This window comes from Capricornis sumatraensis, chromosome 9 (genome assembly GCF_032405125.1).
Source record: "Capricornis sumatraensis isolate serow.1 chromosome 9, serow.2, whole genome shotgun sequence".
NCBI lineage: Eukaryota > Metazoa > Chordata > Mammalia > Artiodactyla > Bovidae > Capricornis > Capricornis sumatraensis.
In genome coordinates, this window is record NC_091077.1 from 95,609,367 (window position 1) to 95,635,370 (window position 26,004).

At 39.0% G+C, this 26,004-nt stretch overlaps 1 protein-coding gene across 1 annotated transcript in view; it reads left to right on the top strand.

The window, feature by feature from the left end:
- ERAP2 (endoplasmic reticulum aminopeptidase 2) overlaps positions 1 to 23,889 on the top strand; it is a 46,886-nt gene extending 22,997 nt beyond the window's left edge. Inside the window, exons 7-19 of the mRNA XM_068979721.1 lie at positions 405 to 518; positions 1,544 to 1,675; positions 1,899 to 2,030; positions 4,664 to 4,732; positions 5,746 to 5,921; positions 9,018 to 9,097; positions 10,026 to 10,209; positions 14,289 to 14,445; positions 14,931 to 15,115; positions 18,153 to 18,314; positions 18,814 to 18,954; positions 21,057 to 21,138; positions 21,835 to 23,889. Coding sequence (XP_068835822.1) covers positions 405 to 518; positions 1,544 to 1,675; positions 1,899 to 2,030; positions 4,664 to 4,732; positions 5,746 to 5,921; positions 9,018 to 9,097; positions 10,026 to 10,209; positions 14,289 to 14,445; positions 14,931 to 15,115; positions 18,153 to 18,314; positions 18,814 to 18,954; positions 21,057 to 21,138; positions 21,835 to 21,978 — 1,758 coding nt within the window. The 3' untranslated portion in view covers positions 21,979 to 23,889. The remainder of the gene's footprint in view (positions 1 to 404; positions 519 to 1,543; positions 1,676 to 1,898; positions 2,031 to 4,663; positions 4,733 to 5,745; positions 5,922 to 9,017; positions 9,098 to 10,025; positions 10,210 to 14,288; positions 14,446 to 14,930; positions 15,116 to 18,152; positions 18,315 to 18,813; positions 18,955 to 21,056; positions 21,139 to 21,834) is intronic.
- Positions 23,890 to 26,004: the final 2,115 nt, after the last annotated feature.

Below are 26,004 nucleotides of genomic sequence, written 5' to 3' on the forward strand. Positions count from 1 at the left end.
AGATGACTTTATCAAGAATATTCTGGCTTATATTTCTCCTTAGACCCTCACTGTGAGTCAGTGACAAGGTGGGATTATACTAATTGTGCCAAATGTCTAAAATAAAATGTCTCATTCTCTTCCTTAATATTAAGTCTAATATCTAGGAAATAAAGGGAGAATATAATGGAAGGTAGGGCATTGGAGGCAATGTGGACACAAAAGAAATAAGTGAAACAAGCAAAAATGTGGTGGTGAGGGGAGAAAGCAGGGAAACCAGTAGAAAGATGCTGTGCAGAGAGAAAAGGGTAGCAAAGACAGAGAAGAGGCCTCAACTTCTAAAAAAGAAGTTACCACCCATCGTATTTTTTTGCTGCAGTTAATAATTGTTTATATTTGTTTAACATTGAGTTTTTACCTCCCAGTGGTTTGGTAACCTGGTTACAATGGAATGGTGGAATGATATTTGGCTCAATGAAGGTTTTGCAACGTACATGGAACTTATCTCTCTCAATATCACATATCCAGAGCTACAGTTTGTAAGTCACAACTTTGTATCTCATACTATATGTCCTAAGAAATCATTAATTTACTATTATAATTTTTAGAAAATGCCAAAGAGAACACGGCATTGCGTTTTTGAATCTGTGGTATTTTCTTTTGTATAAACAGATTGTATTGGTTTGCTAGCACTGCCATCCACAGACTGGGTGGCTTAAGCCAGTTTATTTTCTCACTGATCTGGAGGCTGTCAAAATACTCCAAATTGCCAAAAAGAAAATGAAAATTTCAGGCATTATTCTATATTTATCCAAGAGTCTATAAGCAATATGTCTGTTAACCTAATGAATTCTAAGATGGTGCTTCCCTGATGGCTCAAATGGTGAAGAATCTGCCTGCAATGCAGGAGACCAGGGTTGGATCGCTGGGTTGCGAAGATCCCCTGGAGAAGGGAATGGCAACCCACTGCAGTATTCTTGCCTGATGAATCCCATGGACAGGGGAGCCTGGTGGGCTACGGTTCATAGGGTCGAAAAGTGTCTGACATGACTGAAGCCACTTAGCAAGCACGAAGAGGGTCTGAACAGCACATAGCAAGGTAGTGCTAACTAGTAATGGATAACGCGCTTTGGGGGGTAAATATTTGGCCCAGTACAGTTGCGGACAGACATGGATTCAAAGTCAGTGTCTTTTTTTTTTTTGCTATGTGCTGAGTCTGTGGTTTAATCCAAAAGCTTCATGCATTCTCACTTGTAAAATGTGTACAATGCCTCTTCCTTGCGGAGTGTTGAAAGGACTGCAGCTGAGGGAACCTTTGTTTTATTTCTGTGTCCAAGGGCCTTGCTCGTGGTAAACATTCAGGCAGTGTCTGAGGAAATATCACATTCATACCTCTAACAAAGTAGAGAATTGGTGAAAGGGGGCTAATAAGGGGAAAGAAACATTTTGTAAGAAATATTGTTTGAATACTTACTTCTGAGACTATCTTACTAAACCTAGCATCTTTGCTATTGCTTTGAGTATCAAATGGCAATTGAAAAAACAAATGTTCTCTCCTGTTTAGGATGATGATTTTTCGAATACATGTTTTGAAGTAATTCAAAGAGATTCATTAAATTCATCCCATCCTATCTCCAATCAAGCAAAAACTGCTGTTCAAATAAAGGAAATGTTTGATGCCGTTTCCTACAACAAGGTAGGGGATACTGTGGACCAGCTGGTAAATGCTCTGCCCTGGGAGAAATATAATGAGGCCAGTACATCAACAGTTGAAGGTGTTGGTGCCAGATTACTCCTGTGTCTCTTTTTGTTTTGTTTGTGGTTCATTTATCAGACATTACACATGTTCCACAGCATGTAAGCTTCCTTTAAAAACATATGCTACCCTTTACCTTCTTTTTCTTTGTGTTTTTATTTAGGGAGCTTGTATTTTGAATATGCTCAAGGATTTTCTGAGCGAGGACACATTCAGGAAAGGAATTATTCACTACTTAAAGAAGTTCAGCTATAGAAATGCAAAGAATGATGATTTGTGGCACAGCCTGTCAAATGTAAGTCATCAGCTGAGTTACAGGAGACTGCTGGTAAGCCTAAACAGTGACAAGCTAATTAGGAAGGCTTATAAATAGTTATAGTGTCACACAACAGATGTTTATTGCACTTGCCACACTGCCAGGGTTTAGCAGGTAGCACCTGTCTATTTCCTCTGGCACCTTGCTAACCCAAGATGCTGCACTAGCTTAGCCCCGGGGGTTCAGTATTTGACCTGCTTCTCTTTGACTTCCCTCTTCTGGTTCACCCTACATTTTGTCTTCTGTTTCCAAACCTTTCATGACTTCGTAATTCCTTCATGTGACTCCTAATCTTCTCTTCCCAAATTTGTTTAAACTCTACTTGTTCAGCTTTATGTCCCAACCCGTATTCGGTTGAATGAGACCCACCTTCTCCCTCGTGCAAGAAATCCTGCTCATCCCTGTCATCACGCCTTTGTTTCTGGTGCACTTGCTGCCTGAAGTGTTCTTCCTTCTTTTCAAAAACTCAGGTGCTATGCATGCTTTGCGATCCAGCTGAGGGGTCACCTCCTCCTCATAGCCAGCTCCAGCACTCATTGCCTTTCTGCTGAGTACCGAGAAGGGCACTCATGAATCTGCTCCAGCAAGTGACTTTCTCTTTTATTGGTTTCCATTGATTTAATGATAACAGTGATAATGATGAACAAAATTTGCTTAAGAGAAAGAATCATGTCAGGCCCCTAGTATTCTATTGACCCTATAATCATGGTTCAGTTCAGTTCAGTCATTCAGTCATGTCCAACTCTTTGCAACCTGTTGGATTATACAGTTGATGGAATTCTCCAGGCCAGGAGTGGGTAGCCTTTCCCTTCTCCAGGGGATCTTCACAAGCCAGGGATCAAACCCAGGTCTCCCGCATTGCAGGTGGATTCTTTACCAGCTGAGCCACAAGGGAAGCCCTTTGTACACAAAAGTGAAGTGAAGTTGCTCAGTCCTGTCCAACTCTTTGGGATCCCATGGACTGTAGTCTACCAGGCTTCTCTGTCCATGGGATTTTCCAGGCAAGAATACTGGAGTGGGTTGCCATTTCCTTCTCCACGGGATCTTCCTGACCCAGGGATCGAACCCAGGTCTCCTGCATTGTAGGCAGACGCTTTACCCTCTGAGCCACCAGGGAAGCCCCTCCTGTACACAAAAGAGGTCCTCTATTCTTTGTAAGCACTTTTGTCCCAGGGGTAATAATAATATTATTCAATATTTGTACAGCACGTCATAGTTTTAAAAAATTCATGCACATTATCTTATTTGATTTTTCTGTGCCCTTATTAAGTCCGGATCCTTAAGGTTTAACTTAAGGTGTGATTAACTTAAGGTGTGATTTTTGTGGTCAAAGAAGCAAGTGCAAGTAACTAAAATTTCACAGTAGCTCAAAACTTTTACTGACATTTCTCGAAAACCCTAAAAGGGATCAAATATAGCATCCTTCATAATACTTATAAAGAAGGTTCTTTCTTGGGGCTTCCCTGGTGCTCAATGGTAAAGCATACACCTGCCAACGCAGGAGACACAACGTTGATCCCTGATCTGGGAAGATCCCATAAGCTGCGGAGCAACCAAGCCCACGTACCGCAATGACCGGGTGTGTACTCTCAAGCCAGGGAGCTGCAGCTGCTGCAGCCCGAGTCCCCAGAGCCTGTGTCCTGAAGCAAGAGAAGCCACCGGGGCGAGAAGCCCGCCCACTGCAGCTCCAGAGTCGCCCCTGCTCACTGCAGCCAGGGAAAAGCCCGCACAGCAGGGCAGACCCAGGGCGGCCAAGGAACAAAATTAAACTTTCAAAAAAGCCTCAAGAAAATGCTCTTTCTCCATCACCTCCTGCCGGTGATCCAGATGATCTCGTCCCGGTTCCCTTCCAGGTTCTCAACAAGCCTCGCATTGCTCTTCTCTCCCAGCCTTTTCCTTCCCTCCTCCTTTAGGGATGTGTACTTGCGTGTGTGTGTCTGTGTAGACCTTGCCTGAGCCTTTTTTTCAAAGAGGAAGAACCCATCCTTTGTGCAGTTAGTGAGTGGAAAGAGGATTAAAGGAGAGATTTGGCCAAGAATTACAGGACTGTGAACAATCCTATATTAATTTTTGTCACTTTGTGCTTATTACCATCTCAAGAAAGTAAGGTAGGCCGTCTTAACCCATTTTTTTCCGATGGATTTTCCCATTTTTTAAATGGGAAAACTAATGCTAATGGAGAGATTCGTTAAAGATCTTGTACAAGTGAGTGATGGAGTTGTTACTTAAAATCTGTCTTCTGCTCAGTCTAGTACTCACTCTCTCAATGACATCACAACTTCTTCCCAGTTACTGTAGGAGTCTCCCATCTAACCTCCCCCTAAAGGTCCTAAATTCTTAGTTGACCCCCTTCTGATGTCAAATGAAATGGTGGCACAAAAATGATAAATTCCCCAAAAACCTAACTCAGCACGGTGTCACATAATATCAACTAAATATTTAAAAGAGTAACTTTTATGCAGTTTTAATGAATTGCTATGCTCATTATCATGTCTAGATGAATTACATTTTCATACATTTATGCTAATAAGTGTTTGCACTCATGTCAAATGTTCATTTTAAGCCAACTCTCAGAGGCCAAATGGCAGCGCTCTTTTATTTTTGTTTTCTAGAATTGTTTAGAAAGCGATTCCGCATCGGGTGGATTTTGTTATTCTGATTCCAAGAAGATAAGCAACACAGTAAGTAGAAAGAGACTTGGGGAGTGAAAGAGATTTGGCTTATCTCCAGACCTGGAGTGAGTCTGTAAAGTTGTCCAGCTGTCCCTTTAAATAACTGGAGAGAAGAAAAAACTCCACAATTTTCCTTGAAACAAAGTTGACTGAAGAAGGAATGCTCAGGCCATTAAGGGAAGGGTGCTGCTCTTACTACTATATTTTTGTTGTTATAATTCAGCTTTCCCACAATCCCACCAATGGCTAAAAATATCTCAGCTCCAAATTCCTCTGAGTGGTTATTGCTGCACTGGTATCCTCAGGGCTCTGCAAAATGCCAAACCAAATATGTTAGGTTTGGAAATAGTATGAATGGCTTTCTTGAGGCCTCGTCTTTTTGTTTACTTCTGGGAAGTTATTGGAACATTTTAGGAGAGAGAGAAAAAAAATCATCATTAAAAAAAAAGAAAAGGCAAACCTTTTAAAAAGCGTCACAGTAATCCCGTCAAGTATGGTTTTAAAGGAAGATTCAGCATCATGCAGTGATCAGAAACCCGTACTAGACGCTGTGAATAAAAAGCTAGAGGTTTTGTCCTCCACTCCATATACCTCTATTGATATAATACTGTTCTATTGGATTTTTTAAAAGAGACATTTCTTCCTAAACCTCTGGATTCCATCGTTAATGAAATGGAGGGGCATTTTTGTTTTGTTTTGGTGGGTCCTTTTTTTCTTCTGTTTTGAAAGGGAGCAGAGAGGGGCCCCAGTCTCAAGCCCTTCCTCTTGGCCTTTCTTGCCCTGTATTAACCCTCAAGCTCCCAGACATGTCCCTCCTTCAGGCAACTTTCCAGGAACCCGTGGATGGGGAGGGAAGGGGCAGGTCCAGCCCAGGTTCTACATGGCCCCCGCTGGGAGACTGCAGTCGGAGTTCACTCTTCCTGCCCAAGCCATGTCCCTAGCATCCGAGGAGGTCTAAGTACCTGATCTCTCTCTGGTTTCTCTCCTGTGTCTCCGGTTACCAAAGTCATTTGTCATTTCAGCTCGCGTTTCTGCGGAAAAATGTAGAGCTCAAGGAGATGATGGCTACATGGACTCTGCAGAAAGGCATCCCCCTTGTGGTGGTTAAACGAGAAGGGCGTTTCCTCAGACTGCAGCAAGAGCGCTTCTTGTCCGGGGTTTCCAAAGAGGACCCCGAATGGGGGACTCTGCAGGAAAGGTGGTTGCTTTTTTTTTTTCCTGTTGGTCTAGATTACTTCATTTCAGTGTACTGACAATTGCATTAGCTTTCTTTCAGCCTCTCTGGCAATTTTATGGGATGCTATTTCTGCTGCTGCTGCTGCTAAGTCGCTTCAGTCATGTCCGACTCTGTGCAACCCCATAGATGGCAGCCCACCAGGCTCCCCCATCCCTGGGATTCTCCAGGCAAGAACACTAGAGTGAGCTGCCATTTCCTTCTCCAGTGCTATTTCTACATAGGACTTAATACACTAAACCAGCCTCAATAGCAGCCTTTAAGAGCTTCAGGTGACCCAGACTGCGTTGGTGAGCAGCATATTCTTGGTAACCCTGTGGCCACCCTTAGGACCTCAGTTCTGATGCAGAAGGCTGTTAGTTATATTTCTAATATAATATTCCCTGACTGTATCCTAGCCTTCTTTATGCTGTGTGTGCTCAATTGCTCAGTTGTGTCCAACTCTTCACAACCCCATGGACTGTAGCCCTCCAGGCTTCTCTGTCCCTGGAATTTTCCAGGCAAGAGTACTGGGCACTAATAAGTTATGAGACGGTAGATTAGACTTCCCTGCCGCCTCAGACAGTAAAGCGTCTGCCTGCAATGTGGGAGATCCAGGTTCATTCCCTGGGTTGGGAAGATCTCCTGGAGAAGGCAATGGCAACCCACTCCAGTACTCTTTCTGGAAAATCCCATGGACGGAGGAGCCTGTAGGCTACAGTCCATGGCGTCGCAAAGAGTTGGACACGACTGAGCAACTTCACTTCAAGTTATGAGACTGACCCATACCTAGGAAGATAAGATGTATGACAGCTATACATCTTATCAGAAAAGGCATTCCCTGTGTGTTAAGTCAGAGAAGGCAATGGCAACCCACTCCAGTACTCTTGCCTGGAAAATCCCATGGACGGAAGAGCCTGTAGGCTACAGTCCATGGCGTCACAAAGAGTTGGACACGACTGAGCAACTTCACTTCACTTCAAGTTATGAGACTGACCCATACCTAAGAAGATAAGATGTATAACAGCTATACATCTCATCAGAAAAGGCATTCCCTGTGTGTTAAGTCATGGGCTTCCCAGGTGGTGCAGTGGTAAAGAATCTGCCTGCCAGTGCAAGAGATGCAGGTTTGATCCCTAGATTGGGAAGATCCCCTGGAGTAGGAAATGGCAACTCACTCTGGTATTCTTACCTGGAAAATTTCATGAACGGAAGAGCCTGGTGAGTTACAGTCCATGGGATCACACAGAAGAGCCTGGCAAGCTATAGTCCATGGGGTCGCAAAAAGTCAGACATGGCTGAGCACACACACACACACACAAACACACGCATGCACACACATGTGTTAAATTAGATAAGACCTTCAGCTCTCTTTTATTTTTCAGTAAGAGACTGTAAATATAATGTCTTAAAACATGATGTTCTTGGTAACAATAAAAGCAAATCCAATTACCTACTCTGTTATCTTGCTCACAAGCCTGTCCTAAGAAAACTTGTTAAAGGTTTTACTAAAATCAAGAAATAAAACACTGTCCACCTCCCTCTGATCTCATTCAATAAGATGAATGAGATTAATTTGAAAAGAAATAATCCATGTGAATCAGTGCTGGCTCTTATGATTATTACCTTTTCTAAAATCTAGCTGTCTAAAAACAGTTTTAGAATTTTTTCTGAGAATCAGAAGCAAACTCAAGGCCTTTAACACATAGAGTATAACAGTTTCCATTTTGATCTCATCAGATGTCTATTTCCATCCAACAGCAGCCCTTATGCCATTAATCTATGTACACATCCATCCATTTCTCTGTCTGCCCTTTTGAAGTCCAAACCTCAGAGAGCTTAAACAATTTGAAGCTTGGCAACACAGGCTGGAAAATTTAATGTTTGATTTTATTATTGGGAAAGCAGGACTCACAATGCTGCAACTTATCAAAATGTCACAAGAGAGTTCAATAGTGTGAATGGCTCAGAATAACAAGCATCTATCTGAAGCAGGATTGGGATTTCTCTTATAAAACTATTGCCCTCTGACCCATGCTTATCCAAACTTATGAACTGCTACTCTTTCTCTCTTTACTCCCAGGTGGGTTTATCTGGAAAAATCTCTGTCCTTCTAGAGCCAAAATCTATCCATGAATCTTGATCCATTACATCTTACTGATATCTGTGTGTCTCTTTTTACCTTTTTGTGCAAATATTTTAATTGCTTTGTTGATTATCGGTACTCTGGGTTGGCAGGTAGATTATTTCTTCTGACCTTTTATTAAATTGAGTCTGTATCTGTTGTCTCTTTTACTATTTTAGGTTTTTCTAAGGACTAATGGGCATATCCTCAGTTACTATTCTTTCTGCTTTATACCTATTGGTATTTTCAAGCATCTGATTTTATAGGATTACTATAGCTAATATGGCTTACTATGTTAGAGGAAATGAGCTCTAGAGGCAGGTAGAAATTAGTCAGGAAAAAAATAGCTAATAGTTATTTACCATAGGAAGGCCCTTACAAAGTAACTGAGGCCTTTTCCTTCAATCCGTTCTGCTTCTCTGCTCTCTGGACTTGGCCAATGAGCAGCTCCTGACTTATTGCTGGTTGCTGACCACTTAGCAGGTGGGGGTTGAATGCGGATAGCTTCACTGAACAAAAGGATAAGTGGGAGAATCATGCTAGAGGAAGATCTTCACCTTTTGGGGTTTTTTCTACAGCTTTGATTTAGTTATTTGAATTACTATCAGACAGTGAGAATTTTTGGAAATGTGAAACGAAGACTGTTTTTTTTTTTTTTTTCTTTTATTTAGAAGAAAACAATCAGCAGGAATTGTGGTGGTATAAAATTTGGACTGTAAATGTCCCAGGTAATTGTGACAGAGTTCAACTGGGTATATATTACTGCTCCTTCATAATCATTAAAGAATTTTTGCACACCCAAGGAACCGTTAGTCTTATCCTATAAAATTTATAAGGCCAGTGATGGTGTGAAGGATGGGCGATTAGGTGTCTTTTATAGCCTCTCTGAATCTGACAATGTGGACATTGAAATGGCTATTGATTTGGTCTGTAACAGTCTTTACTTTCTAACGTAGGTACCTTTGGCATATCCCAGTGACCTACTCCACGAGTTCCTCTCATGGGATTCACAGACACATTCTGAAACTGAAGACAGGTAAAATGAACTAATTAGCCAAAAAACCTTTTAATTCTGAAATTAAATGTGTTCTGAGCTATAGGGAGGACAGTTACTGTAGGTCAATCTGACAATGAAAGGCATATGTTTGAGAAAATTCTCATTTATCTATACCTATGTGTTACTAAAAGAACCTTTTAGCTAAAAAGTCTGGGTGTTTAATTCAGGAGAAAGTTCTCTTGTGTTTTTAGCACTTAGAGATGGGTTTCAAGAACTGATGGTGTCTGGTCTTATGTCTTTTAATGCCTACTAATTCAGTGGGAAAAGGTGTTCACTTTAGAACTGATTGGCCCTGGATTCAAATCCTGATTCTGTCACCTACTGGATGTATGGCCTTAAGAAAATTTTTTAACTCCTGAGCTTCAATTTTCTCATTTATTTTGAATGAGGACTAAGCCTCAGTTTTTGAGAGTATATAGTAATGTTATTTTACCACCTACTACAATGTCTGAAATATTAAAAATAATATAATTTTAATTTCTCCTTTAAACACGTCACTGAAATTTTAAAATGTTTCCCTCATAATCTCATGGTCAACCTGCCGTCCTTATTTTGCCCCAGAGAAGAACTGGACAAATGGATCACCTACTTGCATATACATATTTCAACATGCAGCAACTAAACCCTGAGACAAGGCTACCAGTGATGCCTTTTAGACCGGCATAGGCTGCTTTTGAGAACACATTCATCAGCCCGTTTCCTAGGAATTAGTTTATTCATTAATTTAATAAAATCATCACTCCCAAAATAAGCCATCCAGCAGACTATGAAAATAAATATCATCATGAGTCTTCCAGAACTTTTTCTCCATTGATTTATTACTAATGATATGAAGAAGACTACTTCTGGAGATATTCATGATGTGTTCTTCGATGAGGAAATACCCATACCAATTTTCTCCTCCTAGATACTCTGGATTTATCTGAGAAGACCGACTGGGTGAAATTCAACGTGGACTCCAATGGCTACTACATCGTTCATTATGAGGGACAAGGATGGGACGAGCTCATTACGTTGTTGAATCAGAACCACACGCTTCTCAGGCCGAAGGACAGACTAGGTCTCATTCACGATGCATTTCAGCTAGTAAGGTAATGCAAAACTTCAACTGATTTCACAGGAAATCACTGCTCCCTAACCAGATATGTTAGATTTCAAATCAAACGTTCAGTATTAATCATTCATATGATATGGGTTCTAATGGAGGTCAAATACTGGCCATGAGGTCAAAGCCTACCCACTGATAGAATATTTTTACTCACCTAATGTTTAAACATTTAATTCAACATTTCAAAATGTGGAGAAATGTATGTAAAAACCCTGACTTCTGGAATCCCTTAAATAATGAGAAGATTTGGCAACTGCGGTCTTCGTTCCCACAGGGCAGCCACAGAGGAGGGCACCGTGGGCAGATCCTCCTGTAAGCCAGGTCTGCATCCCCTCGGTGCCCAGGTCCTAAATGACACACGTGGGGGTGTGCTTCACTCCCTTATGGTAGCCTCCGGGCATTTACGCTTGTGACCTCAAGTTTTGAATTGTTTATGCCAGAAGCTTGCTGTTTCGCTAAATACTGACATAATCTATTAGACAAAAGGTTATAATCTTCGTAATTTTAAAATCTGGTGCACAAGCCATTCCTTACTTTGCTCACATCAGGGAGATCAATATGAAACTGGTAGAAAAATTAAGGAAGAATTGGCTACTTCTGTTTATTCCTTTTTAGACTTTCCTGGAAAGATACAGTGTTTTCTTTTTTCCTACTTGTCATCAACGGAATAAAAGGTAGAATAAATCAAGTCACCAGGTCACCGGTGGAAGAAAGTTGGGACTACCATGACATATCAGGCTCTGTAAACTTTTCCTATTCTGAGAACTACGGTAATGCACTGATTTTATTCAGTGTGACATATTATTTTCTTTTACATGCTTATTTAGGTCAAATTCAGTAAAAGTAACCAGCAAAACATCTCTCAAGCAGAGCTTCTCTGTACAACAGAATTCCCCAGTTAGAAAAGGGAGAGGACTGGGAGCTTAACCCCCAGCCCCAGAGGTCTCAGGACTACCATGAGCCATCCTGCTTCTGACTGGATGCATGCAAGACCAGCTGAGGAGCGGACTATGGTTAGTTAAGGGAGGTTTGTCTGCTCAAAGGAGAAACTCTGAGAAGACTGCAAAGAAAACAGATTAAAAATTTAAAACTAAGCAGAATGAAGAATGTTGACAACTCAGAATATGAAAGCCAATCTTTCCAGTAGCTGAAAGTCTTTTCTGCTGTTTCTAGCCTATAAATTTATGGGTACTCTCAATTTAGCAGCAGGAACCCTGCAGTTATTAATGTATCAATGGAAAAGCAATCATCATTTCTTTACCAACTAGATAGGTTAATGAAGTTCTGAGTACAAATTTTGGCTTAAAACCGGTCAACTATCAATATGTACTACCTTATCACTTATTGTTTGACTTTTGACAAGCTTTTTAACCTTTTTAAACCTAAATTTTCTAGTCTTCAAAACTTTTTTAGTCTTTAAAACTCCAGTAATAATAGTGTCTATCATACAAGGTTGTTTTGAGGGTTGCATAAGGTAATGTAGATACAGCCCTAAGTACAGTAATAAATGCTCAATAAATGGTAGCTGTTAGCATTAGTAGTCTTGTCTAATATAAATTGTTTAAAAGATCACGTATTGAATAGGAAGATGAGGTCACAACATAGAAAAATTCATTTCAAATAATGTGAAAGTGAAAATAAAAAGCAGAATGTAAGCTTAGGTTAGCAACTACATGAAAAAAAAATGAGCTAATGGTGAAAAAAACAAAAGCAGAAAGAAATATTCCAAAGTGCTATTACTGAATACGTAGGGGTAATGAAATTATGTGTTTTTCCCCTTCTTTAATTTCTAGTTGTCTTGTAATTTGTTTATGCTACTTTTATAAGAAAAGTAATTGTATAAGAAAACAATTTTAAAGTCTCATAATAGGTCTAAATTTTTTTTTCTTATTCCTCTGCTTTGGTGATATGTATTTTTTCCTTCCCTGCTTTGTGAAATATCTACTTAAGAGTTTCAGGATATAATCTGTGATTGCATTGAGTTTAGAGACAAAATTTGACCCAGGAATGGATATTCATTTTAACTGAGTTTTTATACTTGTTATTAAATATTTAATACTTGAATCTCTTCTGAGTTGAGTGGAATTAAGATGACAACCATAATTTCCTTATAGGTAAACTATTTATTTTTTTATTCCAATACCCTAGAAAGAAGTCCCAGATTGTTTCCTCAGGGATATAGTTTATTTCACAAAGGTACCATTTAGCTGAAACCTTATACAAATAAGTAGATATAGATTTTTTTGTTGGGCTAAAATGTATGCTTATATATAGGTTTAGTCTTTAAGGTAAACAGACATTCAGATAACATTTTGTGCATTAATTGAAGCAGAAGGCAGGTGGTGAGGGGCTGGATTTTTATTAAATAATAACTGTGAAAATGATTCCCTCTTTGATGAGTGTTAAGATTAAAGTGTTTTAAGTAAGTAAGTATGAGTAAATAATGGCACTTGTCTTAGTAAAATATAAATTAGGCTGAGCCAAAAAGAAAAAAAGATTAATATAAACATGTGTTAAACATTCTTTTCAGAATTTGACCCTAGAATATAATACCTAGTTTTGTCCTGTTGCTTATCTTTATAATACCGGTAAAGAAAAAATATGTCACACTGAATAAAGTGAGTACTTTGCAGTAATTCTCAAAATAGGAAATGTTTCCAATGCATAATACTCCACCTGATCCTTAATATTTTTTCTGTTGGTGACCTTGTGACCTGATTTATTCTATATATTATTCTGTTGATGGTAAATAGAAGGAAAGAGCTTGTCTTTCCAGGCAAGTCTAAACATAAGCAGCCAATTCCTCCTTAATTTCTCTACCAGTTTCATATTGATTTCCCCAGTGTGAGCAATGTAATGAATGGATTGTGTACTAGAGTTAACATTTAAAATTGTAAAGGTTGTGACTATATTTATACTTAGCTAGTGCACCACATGTTGTGACACTTACACGTGCGGAAGGAATAGTGACATTTTGTGGGTTTGTATTTTTAAAAATATAGCAGACTATAAAATCATAGTGCATATGGTCCAGCCCTCTGTCTTCAAATGAAATTTTTAGAAAATTTCCTGTGGGTCTGTTTTAAAGCACTATGCCATTGTGACTGAGAAGAGTATAGTCACGACACAAGTTGGTTCTTTTTGATGCCACTTCTTTCTAGCTTCAGTTCCCTTGTTTCAGATGAGCATTTAAAATCTTAAAAATCTCTAAGGAGATAGGGCATTATATTAATGAAAAATTCAACACAGGTATCTTTGTTCCAGAATCTGTTTCCATATCAAACTATTATGCTTAATTTGGGAGTTGGATGCTGGCAAGAATGGGTTATAGATGCTGCAGGGACACAGGGCTTCTCAGAAACATAAGTGAGCAACCACTTTATGAAGGTGACAATATAATGACTTACTTCCTTTATAAAAGAGACACTGAAGTTTTAGCACTCAGAATGATAGTGTTGTTGTTTGTTTGCATTAAAGGGAAATATAAAGAAGACATCACTTTAGAATCTAAATAGATTCGTTAAAAACAAAGAAAATCCTTGTTTTGTCCTATTCAGAATAACTGTGGCTTCTCTGTTAGGTTCTAGGAAGGGACATGAAAAAAAAAAAAAAAAAAAGATATGGCACCTGTCCTCAAAATTTCCGAATACACACGGAGGAACAATTCAAAACCACAAATTAAGCAATTAGAGAATGACTAATACATGAAAAGTTTGATATTATTTGGCACAAGATATTAATATTAGCTGTTTATTTCATTTAGAAAACTCTTATTTATGTTTAGGCAATTATTCTAAGCACTTTACCTGTATTAACTCATTTAATCCTCACAACAGAGGTTTAAAGTAGATACTAATATTATTCCCGTTATATACAGGAGGCAGGTGAAGCTCAGAGGTAAATTTGCCCACATCAGTGGGAGAGCTAGGATTTAAACCGAATGGTTTGAATATAATGAGGTGCTTCTGTTATTGCTCTCTGTATCATATTTGTCTTACTACTTTTGAAATATTGAGAACTGTCAGATATGCACAAACCTCCAACGTTTGTTTTATACCTCAGTGCAGGAAGGCTGACCCTAGACAAAGCCCTTGACCTGACTCGCTACCTCCAACGTGAAACGAGCATTCCCGCGCTTCTCAAAGGTCTGGAATACCTAGAATTGCTTTACCGCATGGTGGAAAGAAGGAACATTTCAGATGTCACTGAAAATCTCAAGGTTTGTGTTCCTTTCAGAAGGTTCATTAAGTAAAAGACACAGCAGCTGGATGATCAGTGAGACTTGTTCTATTTTGTGTGAATTCTTGGGGTTAAAGCTTGGCGAATCTAAGGAAATTGCCTGGGAGCACAGTCACCACTTAAGTATCTAATGGTTGAATATCCCCTGGTCTTTGTCACCATCAGCCTAAGAGCTGGGTACCAGGGTCATAAGCAAAGCATCCCTCTTAAGGAGATTTTATCTTACATTAATTGATAGTCCCCTCTCAGATAAGAAATTAAATTGTACTTCTAATGGAGACACAAACTGGGGTGGGCGGAGACCACACACCAGAAAAAGAGAAGCAAAATATAGGAGTTAGTAGTTCTATGCTTCAGGAAACATTCATGCATACTGTTTAGAGTTGAACCCATTAGATGGGTGAGTGAGAGCTGTGTTAAGAACTAAATTTAGCCTCTCTGTAAACCATCCTATGCTTTCTGCAGCATTACCTTCTCCAGTATTTTAAGCCAGTGATTGACACGCAAAGCTGGGTTGACGAGGGCTCCGTCTGGGACAGAATGCTTCGCTCCATTGTCTTAAAGCTGGCCTGTTACCTGAACCATGCTCCTTGCATCCAGAAGGCAACTGAACTCTTCTCTCAGTGGATGGAATCCAGTGGAAAATTAAAGTAAATCTGGACCTCTGTTCTTTGTTCCTTTCACTTTGATGTAAAAGTCTTTGATCATGCGAGACATTAAATCTAAAACCTTTTAGTGAGGATAGGGAAAAAGAAAAACATGCTGGGAATTACATACCCTTGGTTCATACTCTCACATAGTAAATGCTCAATAGATTTTTGTGGGAAGTGAGGTTTAGTTCCCTGCAGGGAAAAGCTAATAAGCATTAGCATGGTTTCAGAAAGACAGCCAGGGGGTGAAAGTGGGGTAGACTAGAGTGCTGCCCGATCGCCAAGAGTAATAATGCCTTTTAAAGATAAAAAGCAATGTGAAATGTACATGCAATCAAAACGCCAATGATCAATTGATGAAACAAAAAACGAGGTGGTGGGGAGGGAGCTTTGTTCAGTGTATTTACTTCCTCATCAAGCAATACCACACCACATACACCACATACCACATCTTAGTCTCAAGCTTCAGCTTTGATAGGAAACTGATGATTTGGGCCATCTAAAGCGTGTGCACGGTGGCAAAATTGATTCCATTGGTTGCTGTAATCAGGTAGATGCCCAGGGATCAGATCGATTCTGTTGTAGTTCAGTCTAGCAGCTGCAACCCATAGTACTAAAAGACTCCACAGTCTTTTCAATGTAAGCCTTAATTTCTGTGCAGCACATGATTCTATATCGTTGCTATTAAAACTCTGACTTTCAAGCTGGATGTTTTGAGAAATCAAATCTGTATGTGAATTAAGGAAAATTCATTTCTTAGAATAGAAAAAAAATTCACAGCTTAATACCAGGTATCACTGCAGATGGTGATTGCTGCCATGAAATTAAAAGATGCTTATTCCTTGGAAGGAAAGTTATGACCAACCTAGACAGCATATTGAAAAGCAGAGATATTACTTTGCCAACAAAGGTCTGTATAGTCAAGGCTATGGTTTTTCCAGTGGTCATGTATGGATGTGAGAGTTGGACTGTGAAGAAAGCTGAGTGCTGAAGAATTGATGCTTTTGAACTGTGGTGTTGGAGAAGACACTTGAGAATCCCTTGGACTGCAAGGAGATCCAACCAGTCCATTCTAAAGGAGATCAGTCCTGGGTGTTCACTGGAAGGACTGATGCTGAAGCTGAAATTCCAATACTTTGGCCACCTCATGTGAAGAGTTGACTTATTGGAAAAGACTCTGATGCTGGGAGGGATTGGGGGCAGGAGGAGAAGGGGACAACAGAGGATGAGATGGCTGGATGGCATCACCGACTCGATGGACATGAGTCTGAGTGAACTCTGGGTGTTGGTGATGGACAGGGAGGTCTGGCGTGCTGTGATTCATGGGGTCCAAAAGAGTCAGACATGACTGAGCAACTGAACTGAACTGAACTGAACTGAACTGAAAGCAATAGAGTCAATTTTTCCTCTGCCAAATTGTTATGAAATGCTATCACAATTTGTCTCCATATAACTAAATCTCCATGAGCTTTTTTGAAATCTTTTCTTGACTTCTTATTTTTTTAAAAAGCAATTTGTTTTCTTCTTTTTGGACTTTTTCACTCTTTAGGATTTAGGCCTAAAATCAGTTTCAGGAAAAAAATCTTTTAGCTGTATTTTTCTCTTCTTTTTGTTCATGTTTGAATAAACTGTATGAATGAGGCTGAAATATAAACAGTTTGCTGCCCTGTAGCACATCAGAATATATTCTGTCTTTATGGTACTTACAAGAGGAATGATCTTACCTGAAGTAACTCAAGTCCAATAGATACGATGGTTCAACATCCTGTAGTATAGGAGGCTATACTATGAACAAATTATAGGAAAATCTCATTTAAGATTGTAATCAAGAGTACCTAATCAAATACTGTAGGTTTATTTTTTTAAAGTTTAGGACCATCAGTATTAATCCTTTATAGATACTTCCTTTATTCATGAATTCAGAATACAATGCTTTGCCTGCTGCTTCTGTGCCAGGCACCGCAGTTAGTGGTAAGAATAAGCTAGTGAAAGAAATAGCTAGGTGTCCTACCTTCAAGGGACTCATGATTCATTTGTTGCCAATTTTTATACATTTGTACAGTTCAGTTCAATTGCTCAGTCACGTCCAACTCTTTGAGACCCCATGAACCACAGCATGCCAGGCCTCCCTGTCCATCACCAACTCCTGGAGTTTACCCAAACTCATGTCCGTTGAGTCGGTGATGCCATCCAACCATCTCATCCTCTGTCATCCCCATCTCCTTCTGCCTTCAATCTTTCCCAGCATCAGGGTCTTTTCAAATGAGTCAGCTCTTCGCATCAGGTGGCCAAAATACTGGAGTTTCAGCTTCAACATCAGTCCTTCCAATGAACACCCAGGACTGATTTCCTTTAGTAAAATACACTAAAATAAAAAATAATGTGGATTATAATTTGGTTAATTTTAGTTTTATGATTCAAAGGCTCTTGGGATACTTATGTACATATAGTACAGTGGAAATAGTACAGTTTTAGAATCATAGGTCTAAGTCCCATCTCGAAAAAGGCTGATATGTCACCTCAGTGCAAGTTACTTAAACTTTATGGGCTTTATTTCCACTTTTAAAAAACTAGGGTAACTTTTACATCTCACTGGGTAGCTTTGGCAGTTAAGTAAGTTATATAGAGACTAGTACAATGTTATGGACCCTGTATGATAAATGCAAATTTCCTGTCCCATCCCTGCTTCTCTGTACTGTGGGTTTTCCAAGCCATCAATATTGATATTGGCTATTACTGATCAATTATATTTGGAATTAAAAATCATAACTAAATTAAAGACTAGTTAGTGTCCTTTAGGACAATAAAACTTGAAAACCATGGTGTCTTCTTTTAGGGGGACAGAAAATAATAATATTGCATCTTATCATTTTAAGGAATTATAGTATAAATGACTGAACTCTAAACAACTGTGCTAAATTAAATAACTAAGGAAATAACTCAAGGGTGATTCTGTTTTAGAATTTAAAATCGTCATAAGAAAAACTAATTTTTTCTTTCATAGAACTTTTTTTCACTTTTGTGCTTAATATTACAGTATCCCAACAGATGTTTTAAAGATCGTGTATTCTGTGGGGGCTCAGACAACAGCAGGATGGAATTACCTTTTAGAGCAATATGAACTGTCATTGTCAGGCGCTGAAAAAAACAAAATCCTGTATGCATTGTCAACCAGCAAACATCAGGAAAAGTTAATGAAGTAAGTGAATTTAAGTTGTTAAAAGTAAACTTACACATATTCAGGAAAGTTACTAAAATTCAGCCATCCAATTCAAAGGCATGTAATAATAACGAAATCAGGATTTGAACCATCTTGAATTTTTTCCAAAAACCATGTATTGACAAAATACACATAGTGAAAACAGATGTTCCTTAATCATGTGATTGATACTAAGCAAATAGCTATGTTTTACTGTCAGAACCTTGGAGGAAAATTATTATTAAAAAATACATTTTTGTGTTTATGATGCTAGTTGAAGTTTACTGAAATAATAAGCGGATAAAATTACTTCTAGAGAAAAGTAAACGTTTAACTGGAATATTAAAAATGTTAGCCAGTAGAGAGTTTATTACTGTTTTCGGTACATTACACTTTTGTTGTGCCTCTTTCTCTCTGATGCTTTCAATATACTGATAGCCTGAGTTAATTTCCATTATAAATCATGCCGTGAAAAATTAAGTGATCTTTGCTTCTTCAGGTTAATTGAACTAGGAATGGAAGGGAAGGTTATCAAGACACAGGACTTGGCAGCTCTTCTTTTTGCGATTGCCAGAAATCCAGAGGGGCAGCAACTAGCCTGGAACTTTGTAAAAGAAAATTGGACCCATCTCCTTAAAAAGTTGGTATTTGTTTATATCCTAATAGCTCAGTTGGTCAAGAATCCGCCTGCAATGCAGAGACCCAGGTTCAATTTCTGGGTTGGGAAGATCCGCTGGAGAAGGGATAGACTACCCACTCCAGTATTCTTGGGCTTACCTGGTGGCTCAGCTGGTAAAGAATCCGCCTGCGATACGGCAGACCTGGGTTCGATGCCTGGGTTGGGAAGATCCCCTGGAGAAGGGAAAGGCTACCCACTCCAGTGTCCTGGCCTGGAGAATTCCATGGACTGTATAGTCCACGTGGTCACAAAGAGTCGAGCACGACTGAGTGACTTTCACAATGTGTATTCTTCCACCCAGATATTTCAGTTGCCTAAAACCAAGTGTAATCAGATGTTCCCTAAAGCATATGAATGACACTAATTTTACTCAAATGGTTTGATGAAGTGTGTCGATTTTAAAACTCACTAGCCTGCTGTCCAGATATAAGGGAGAAGAATGAAAAACAGGGGATGGGAAACAGATTTCTGTTACTCATCTCAGGCCATGACGAATTGCTGGGAACAAGTAAGAGCTGAGTTAAATCCAGTCATCAACCCCAGGCCCTTTTCCCTTCTGGCTCTCTCCCTAGCCCAGAAGAATGCAATGAAGCCATATATAGTACAGCAAAATATTTCGTTTACTTTGTTAATACAGTTTTGTTCTGGGGGGAAAAAAAACTTCAGAAATTTTGAAGAGAACTCATCCCTACCTCCAGTTCCCTTGGAGAGGTAACACAGTGGAGAGCTTGGAGGCAATAGAAGAAATTAATCAGAAGTGCCTGGGGAGCTCCCTTCCAAAAGTAGATAGGTTATGAGTTTTCTCTGGGGTTTCAACTTTTGGGAGAACTATAGCTCACTGCAATATGCTCCTGGCCCTAAGATAGTTCCAGAACAAAAGCAATAAAGATTAGATTTCCTCGGAACATACAGGATGGCATGGCTTTCTCTCACAACAGACCGCCTGCGAAGGTGCCCAACCATTCCTCATCCCAATCCAAAATATCACTTATTAACTCCATGGAAAACACCCTAAATGAAAGAGCTGTGCAATTTGCTGATTTCTGTGTCATTTAGCGTGTCTGATGTCAGTCATCCTCAGTTTCTCATCCCTCTCATTTCTTAGTCATAAAGGACTCAGGGTTCTCACCGATAGATTTTTGTGAGCAAAAAGCACGTTTCTACCCCTTCCAGACCTTAAAGGGGTTGACATCCACATGAAACCAAATTAGTTAGAAACTGTTTTTTTAAAACAAAACAAAAAGCACTTTCCTTAAACACCCTACTGGAACCATTGGTTTTGTGGTTCGCGTGACTCTCCGTTCCCTCCTGGATGATCAGATTTCTCTGCAGTGCTATAGATTTATTTTGTAACTGGAAATTATTCTCCTCTTCGACCATGTACAGAGCCCAGACTTGGCAGCATGTCTGAGATGTATCTGTGCTCTGCTTTATAGCATGAACCCCTTAGACCTGTGGCCAGATTCTCTTTGTAAGACAGGGGGGTAAATGATGCCATCTGTGGCTTTGAACAAGAGTTCCACCAACAATGCCCCAATAAATATGATGTTTAAACACAGTGATGTCCAAAATGAGTTGGGGAAGTTTACAAGACAATGCCTTACAGTGCAAGAAGAAAATATTACCACATGTATCATTTCTCATCTTATTCTTATGTTTTCCTTTTTACCTTTAAGTTAGTATATACATATAATTCATAAATAAAAATGTGCATATTGGGAAATTCTTGGTCAAAAAATTTTGTTGATGGAATGCATGCATAATCAAAAATTGTAGGGTGCTGCTTTAAATATGAACTTAAATTTAAACATAAACATGCATCATATTTCCTATAAAAGCTTTATCTAAATTTTAATCTTATGGTCAAATTTAACAAACTTTATAGCTTTCAGATTTTCCCAGATGCATATGAGCTAATCTTGTGGTAATTGATAGTATCCATTGTAATGTACAAGTTTATCATACAGTTACTAATGTTACATAGTTTAAATATATATAGCATGTTATAAACATAAGGTCATTGTTCCTATTACTTACATCTATGAAATTCCTTTTATTTTCAGATTTGATTTGGGCTCATTCCCCATAAGAATGATCGTCTCTGGTACAACATCTCATTTTTCTTCCAAGGATGAGTTGCAGGAGGTTTGTGACTCTCTATTGCCAACAATTTAAAATTAAAAGTTCAAGTTATAGAATTGAAAGTAAATTTAGATGCAATCTGGTTTTAAGTTGTTATTTTATTAAAAGAAAATAAGCTGTTTGTCCAATGTCACCTAGAAAGTAAATGGAAGAGACAGAACTAATGTTCATAGCGTTCAAAATGAAAATTACACTTGAGGGATGAGTCCTTTTGTATTCTTTAGTTTGCATTGTATCATCGCTTGAGTGATTATATTGACGTTTGAAAGAATGCTTGAAGGTCTTTTTTAACAATATTCCCCTTTATGGTAGTTCTACTAACCTCTTTTTAAAAAGCATTCTTGTGTTTTACATTGTCTTTCCACAATAAATCTTGAATTTATTTCATTTTAAAGCAAATTCAGAACTTTAATCCCAGATCACTGCTTACGCTATGAACTTGACTCAATCTCTTACCTTTTTTTACCTACAGAGTGCTTACTTGTAAGATTTGTCATTCCTGTCTTGCTTTACCTATTGTTTGAAGATAAAGTGAAATAATTATGCCCCAAAAAGAGATGAAGAAAATAACTTTTTTAGAGGTTGGCAGAAAAACGCTTGCACCTGTGTTTGTATAGTCTGCAAGCTGTTTTGAAGCCCTCTGAAAGAGAAAGTGTTTTATGAACCATATCAGTAATTCTTTCCTGGCTTTACTTTCAGGTGGAACTGTTCTTTGAATCTCTTAAGGCCCAAGGATCACATCTAGATATATTTCAAATTATTCTGGAAACCATATCCAAAAATATTAAGTGGCTGGAGAAGAACCTTCCCACCCTGAGGAAATGGCTACTGATTACTACTTAAATGGTCAATAGAAACAGCACATCAGATGCTGTGTCTGTGGGAAGTGGGCAGAGCTCAAGCCAATGTTTCAGATAGTTTAACCTGTAAGACGGAGAAGGCAATGGCACTCCACTCCAGTACTCTTGCCTGGAAAATCCCATGGACGGAGGAGCCTGGGTAGGCTGCAGTCCATGGGCTCGCAAAGAGTCAGACACGACTGAGCGACTTCACTTTCACTTTTCACTTTCATGCATTGGAGAAGGAAATGGCAACCCACTCCAGTCTTCTTGCCTGGAGAATCCCAGGGACGGGGGAGCCTGGTGGGCTGACATCTATGGGGTCACACAGAGTCAGACACAACTTAGCAGCAGTGAAGTGACTTAGCAGCAGCAGCAGCAACCTGTAAGAAGCCTCAAGAAGTCAGCCTACACAGCTGCCTGTGCTCAGCTATCACTTCTAGCTGACAGACATATGCTGGGGTGGAGCCCCAGTAGCCTATTTTAAATTAAACCTCCTGAATAATGGAGATATGTGGAGATATAGACAGAAATAGCTGCCACAACACAGACTGTCTACACTGCCCCACTTGAGGCAACTACTATTTTGCTTCTTTGATGCTTTTTAAGTCTTCCATAGTATCCTGGAGTTTTCCCAACCAGGTTACTTCCAAGGAAACATAACCAGTCTGCAAAAAAAAAAAAAAAAAAAAAATCTTTCTTTCACATCTTTCCATCTCCTCACCCTTCTGCTCTCTCAGCTCAGCCTGAATAGTTTATTTATTTTTTATCATTCATGTAAAATCTCAATCAAATTATGAAGCATGTGAATCAGGAAAACAGACTTATCACCAAATCTCAGGTTATTACAAACTAGACATCAGGGTTTAACAGGGAAGCGAGGTCCTTCTGGCTTGAGCCTCACGTTCATGAAGAACCTTGAAAACAGACTTCTGAGGTCATCTCTAAATGAAGTTAAATCTGAAGTCACAGTGGTACAGGAGAGAAAGATGGTATCACCCCACTTTAACTCATGCCCTATTGCATTTGTAATAAATCTTTTGAAAATTGCTGAGTTAGATCATGCTATTGGATCTATTTTGGCTTAAATATATTTTGTATACATTTTGGCTTAGTTTGCTATAAATATTTAAATGTATCACTATATTTTGTAAACCAGTTTTGGCGTTTCTTCATATTTTAAGGGAATCTCCATCTTTGAAATTGTTTGACTTAACTGTTTGACTAAGGTAGTAGGAAATAAAACGTCACTCTAAATAAAGGAAGTAAATTTATTAAATTCATGATCCACGTATAAGTCAGTATAAAGTATAATAAGTTCCTGAAAAATTTGAATCAATACACAGATTACTGGCTTATCTTGGTTATCAAAGAAGGCTGGGATTATTTGGGTGGGAGTAGGGTGGCAGGGTATTATCCAATCCCTTTTAAATTATTTCATAGCATAAAGGTCTGTAGACCTTTCTCTACTGCCACAGTAAGAGCCAGGATACATTTTGGATGGACATGGGTGTGATCCAGTACATATTTTGTTAAGTTTGTTTTTAAATAATTTATTGGAGTCTTTCAAGCATCTTGGATTCTAGAGTTGGCCTGTTCATGGCTCTACCAGGTTTGTATAACATCTAAGTGATGTCCCTGTACAAGTGTATTTTTGCATAAAGAAACTGAAAGAATAAAGAATGCTATTTTTTCCACCAAAATAATATGTAAATTATGCAGTAAAATATATATGCGTTTTGGTTGAATTGTGCCGTTAATATTGCCGTTAGTAAGAGAAGTTCTTTCTCTTGTGTAATAACTTATCTGCCATAAGTTTCCAGGTTTTTAATTCTTCTCTTTTTAGTTAATCTCTCAGATTCTTAAGAATTGAGTACAGAAAGTGGAAATTTTATTATTTGATGAGATTGAACATGAGAAGTGCTGTGCCAATGATGTTTTAATGAATAAAGAGTTTTTTTTAAAAAAAAAAGAAACACATTTATTAGTGTGGTATTTCAAAACCTTTATGGTGGATGTCAGACCCCTAAAACAAACTAAGGCTTGGCTAATGTTAGTTTTAGTTTCTCTTACCTTGAATGAGGACTTTCCTGGTGGCTCAGAGGGTAAAGTGTCTGCCTACAATGTGCGAGACCTGGGTTCAAACCCTAGGTCGGGAAGATCTCCTGGAGAAGGAAATGGCAACCCACTCCAGCACTCTTGCCTGGAAAATCTCATGGATGGAGGAGCCTGGTAGGCTACAGTCCATGGGGGTCACAAAGAGTTGGATGACTGAGCAACTTCACTTTCACTTTCACCTTGAATGGACAAACAAGTCATGAAAAGGTTATATACAATACCACGGATAATGATGGTGTGACCGACCAGACCCAACTTCACCATGCTTTCCTACTCCCCACAGAGGCACAGGGAAAATTTTGTGGTTTCCAAAGCCCACTCAGAGTGAAAACCTTCCAGGCAGGGGAGCCCAGAGCAATGGCTTGTTCCCTTTTAGTGTTTGTGCCAGACAGAATAGGTCTTTCAGCCCTCAGAGTCCAACTCACTACCATGATATGAATTTCTTTACCTACTTCATGTACCTGCTTCTGCATTTAACTCTTAGCTGTGTCACCGGGGTCTCTTTGAAGTTTCAGAAAAGCAAGCCTGGCAAGGAACTTCCTGGAGAGATCCTAATTTTCTGAGGGAAGTTCTTAGGTTTGTTTTGTTTTTTGAAAATGTTTTTGGCAGGGAAAGGGGTTATTCTATTTCAAGCTATGAGAGCCTCTATGTAGTCACAGAACCTAGTTTTCTTCTTAAACATTAATGTCTGTGAAATGCAAGATTGTTTATAGTGGTCACATTTATATTCTGCAACAAAATACCTCTTTATCTGAATTCATTGTGACCTGATTTCCATTTGACTATGTCACTATCTTTCATTCTGCACGTAATTATATTTATAGACTTTGAATCAACCATCTGTTGTCTGCCTGCTAAAACCTTAATCTTATCAGTTATGTCTCCAAGTCCTAAAGAAAGAAGAGTGAAAGGGATTATGAAAGAAGTGGGTTTGCTGGATTTGAAGTATATGTATATTTTACACACAGTACGATCAATGCAAAGAAATAGAGGAAAACAATAGGATGGGAAAGACTAGAGATCTCTTCAAGAAAATTAGAGATACCAAGGGAACATTTCATGCAAAGATGGGCTCAATAAAGGACAGAAATGGTATGGACCTAACAGAAGCAGAAGCTATTAAGAAGAGGTGGCAAGAATACACAGAAGAACTGTACAAAAAAGATCTTCATGACTCGGATAATCGCGATGGTGTGATTACTCATCTAGAGCCAGACATCCTGGAATGTGAAGTCAAGTGGGCCTTAGAAAGCATCACTATGAACAAAGCTAGTGGAGGTGATGGAATTCCAGTGGAGCTGTTTCAAATCCTGAAAGATGATGCAGTGAAAGTGCTGCACTCAATATGCCAGCAAATTTGGAAAACTCAGCAGTGGCCACAGGACTGGAAAAGGTCAGTTTTCATTCCAATTCCAAAGTAAGGCAATGCAAAAGAATGCTCAAACTACCACACAATTGCACTCATCTCACATGCTAGTAAAGTAATGCTCAAAATTATCCAAGCCAGGCTTCAGCAATACATGAACGGGGAACTCCCTTATGTTCAAGCTAGTTTTAGAAAAGGCAGAAGAACCAGAGATCAAATTGCCAACATCCTCTGGATCATGGAAAAAGCAATAGAGTTCCAGAAAAACATCTATTTTTGCTTTACTGACTATGCCAAAGCCTTTGACTGTGTGGATCACAATAAACTGTGGAAAATTCTGAAAGAGATGGGAATACCAGACAACTTAACCTGCCTCTTGAGAAATCTGTATGCAGGTCAGGAAGCAACAGTTAGAACTGGACATGGAACAACAGACTGGTTCCAAATAGGAAAAGGAGTGCGTCAAGGCTGTATATTGTGACCCTGCTTATTTAACTTCTATGCAGAGTACATCATGGGAAGCGCTGGAATGGAAGAAACACAAGT